At 65.9% G+C, this 305-nt stretch overlaps 1 protein-coding gene across 1 annotated transcript in view; it reads left to right on the plus strand.

Moving 5' to 3' along the window:
• Positions 1-305, plus strand: part of LOC104270717 (semaphorin-4G-like) — a gene marked incomplete at both ends in the record, with an annotated part of 2,150 nt that overhangs the window by 1,482 nt on the left and 363 nt on the right. Inside the window, one exon of the mRNA XM_009865150.1 lies at positions 136-287. Coding sequence (XP_009863452.1) covers positions 136-287 — 152 coding nt within the window. The remainder of the gene's footprint in view (positions 1-135; positions 288-305) is intronic.

The following is a 305-nucleotide window of genomic DNA, read 5'->3' on the forward strand; positions in this document are numbered from 1 at the left end:
TGTTCCTTGTGCACCGCCACCAAGGAAGAGCTGTGCTGTGGGGCTGGGGGTGGATCTTTGGGCACCATGGGGCACCCCAAAACCCAGCCACACCATGCCAGGGCAGTGCTGAGCCAGACCTTTCCCTCACAACAGAGGAGCCTGTACGTGGGGGCAGCCAGCGGGATCGTGCAGGTGCCCCTGGCCTCCTGTGCCCAGTACGCCTCCTGTTACGACTGTGTCCTCGCCCGGGACCCTTACTGCGCCTGGGACGGCAGGGCCTGTCGCGCCATCGCCACCGTGGACAGGTAGGGACGTGCTGGCCA

The sequence above is a fragment of the Apaloderma vittatum genome, unplaced genomic scaffold, assembly GCF_000703405.1.
Source record: "Apaloderma vittatum isolate BGI_N311 unplaced genomic scaffold, ASM70340v1 scaffold38042, whole genome shotgun sequence".
Lineage (NCBI taxonomy): Eukaryota > Metazoa > Chordata > Aves > Trogoniformes > Trogonidae > Apaloderma > Apaloderma vittatum.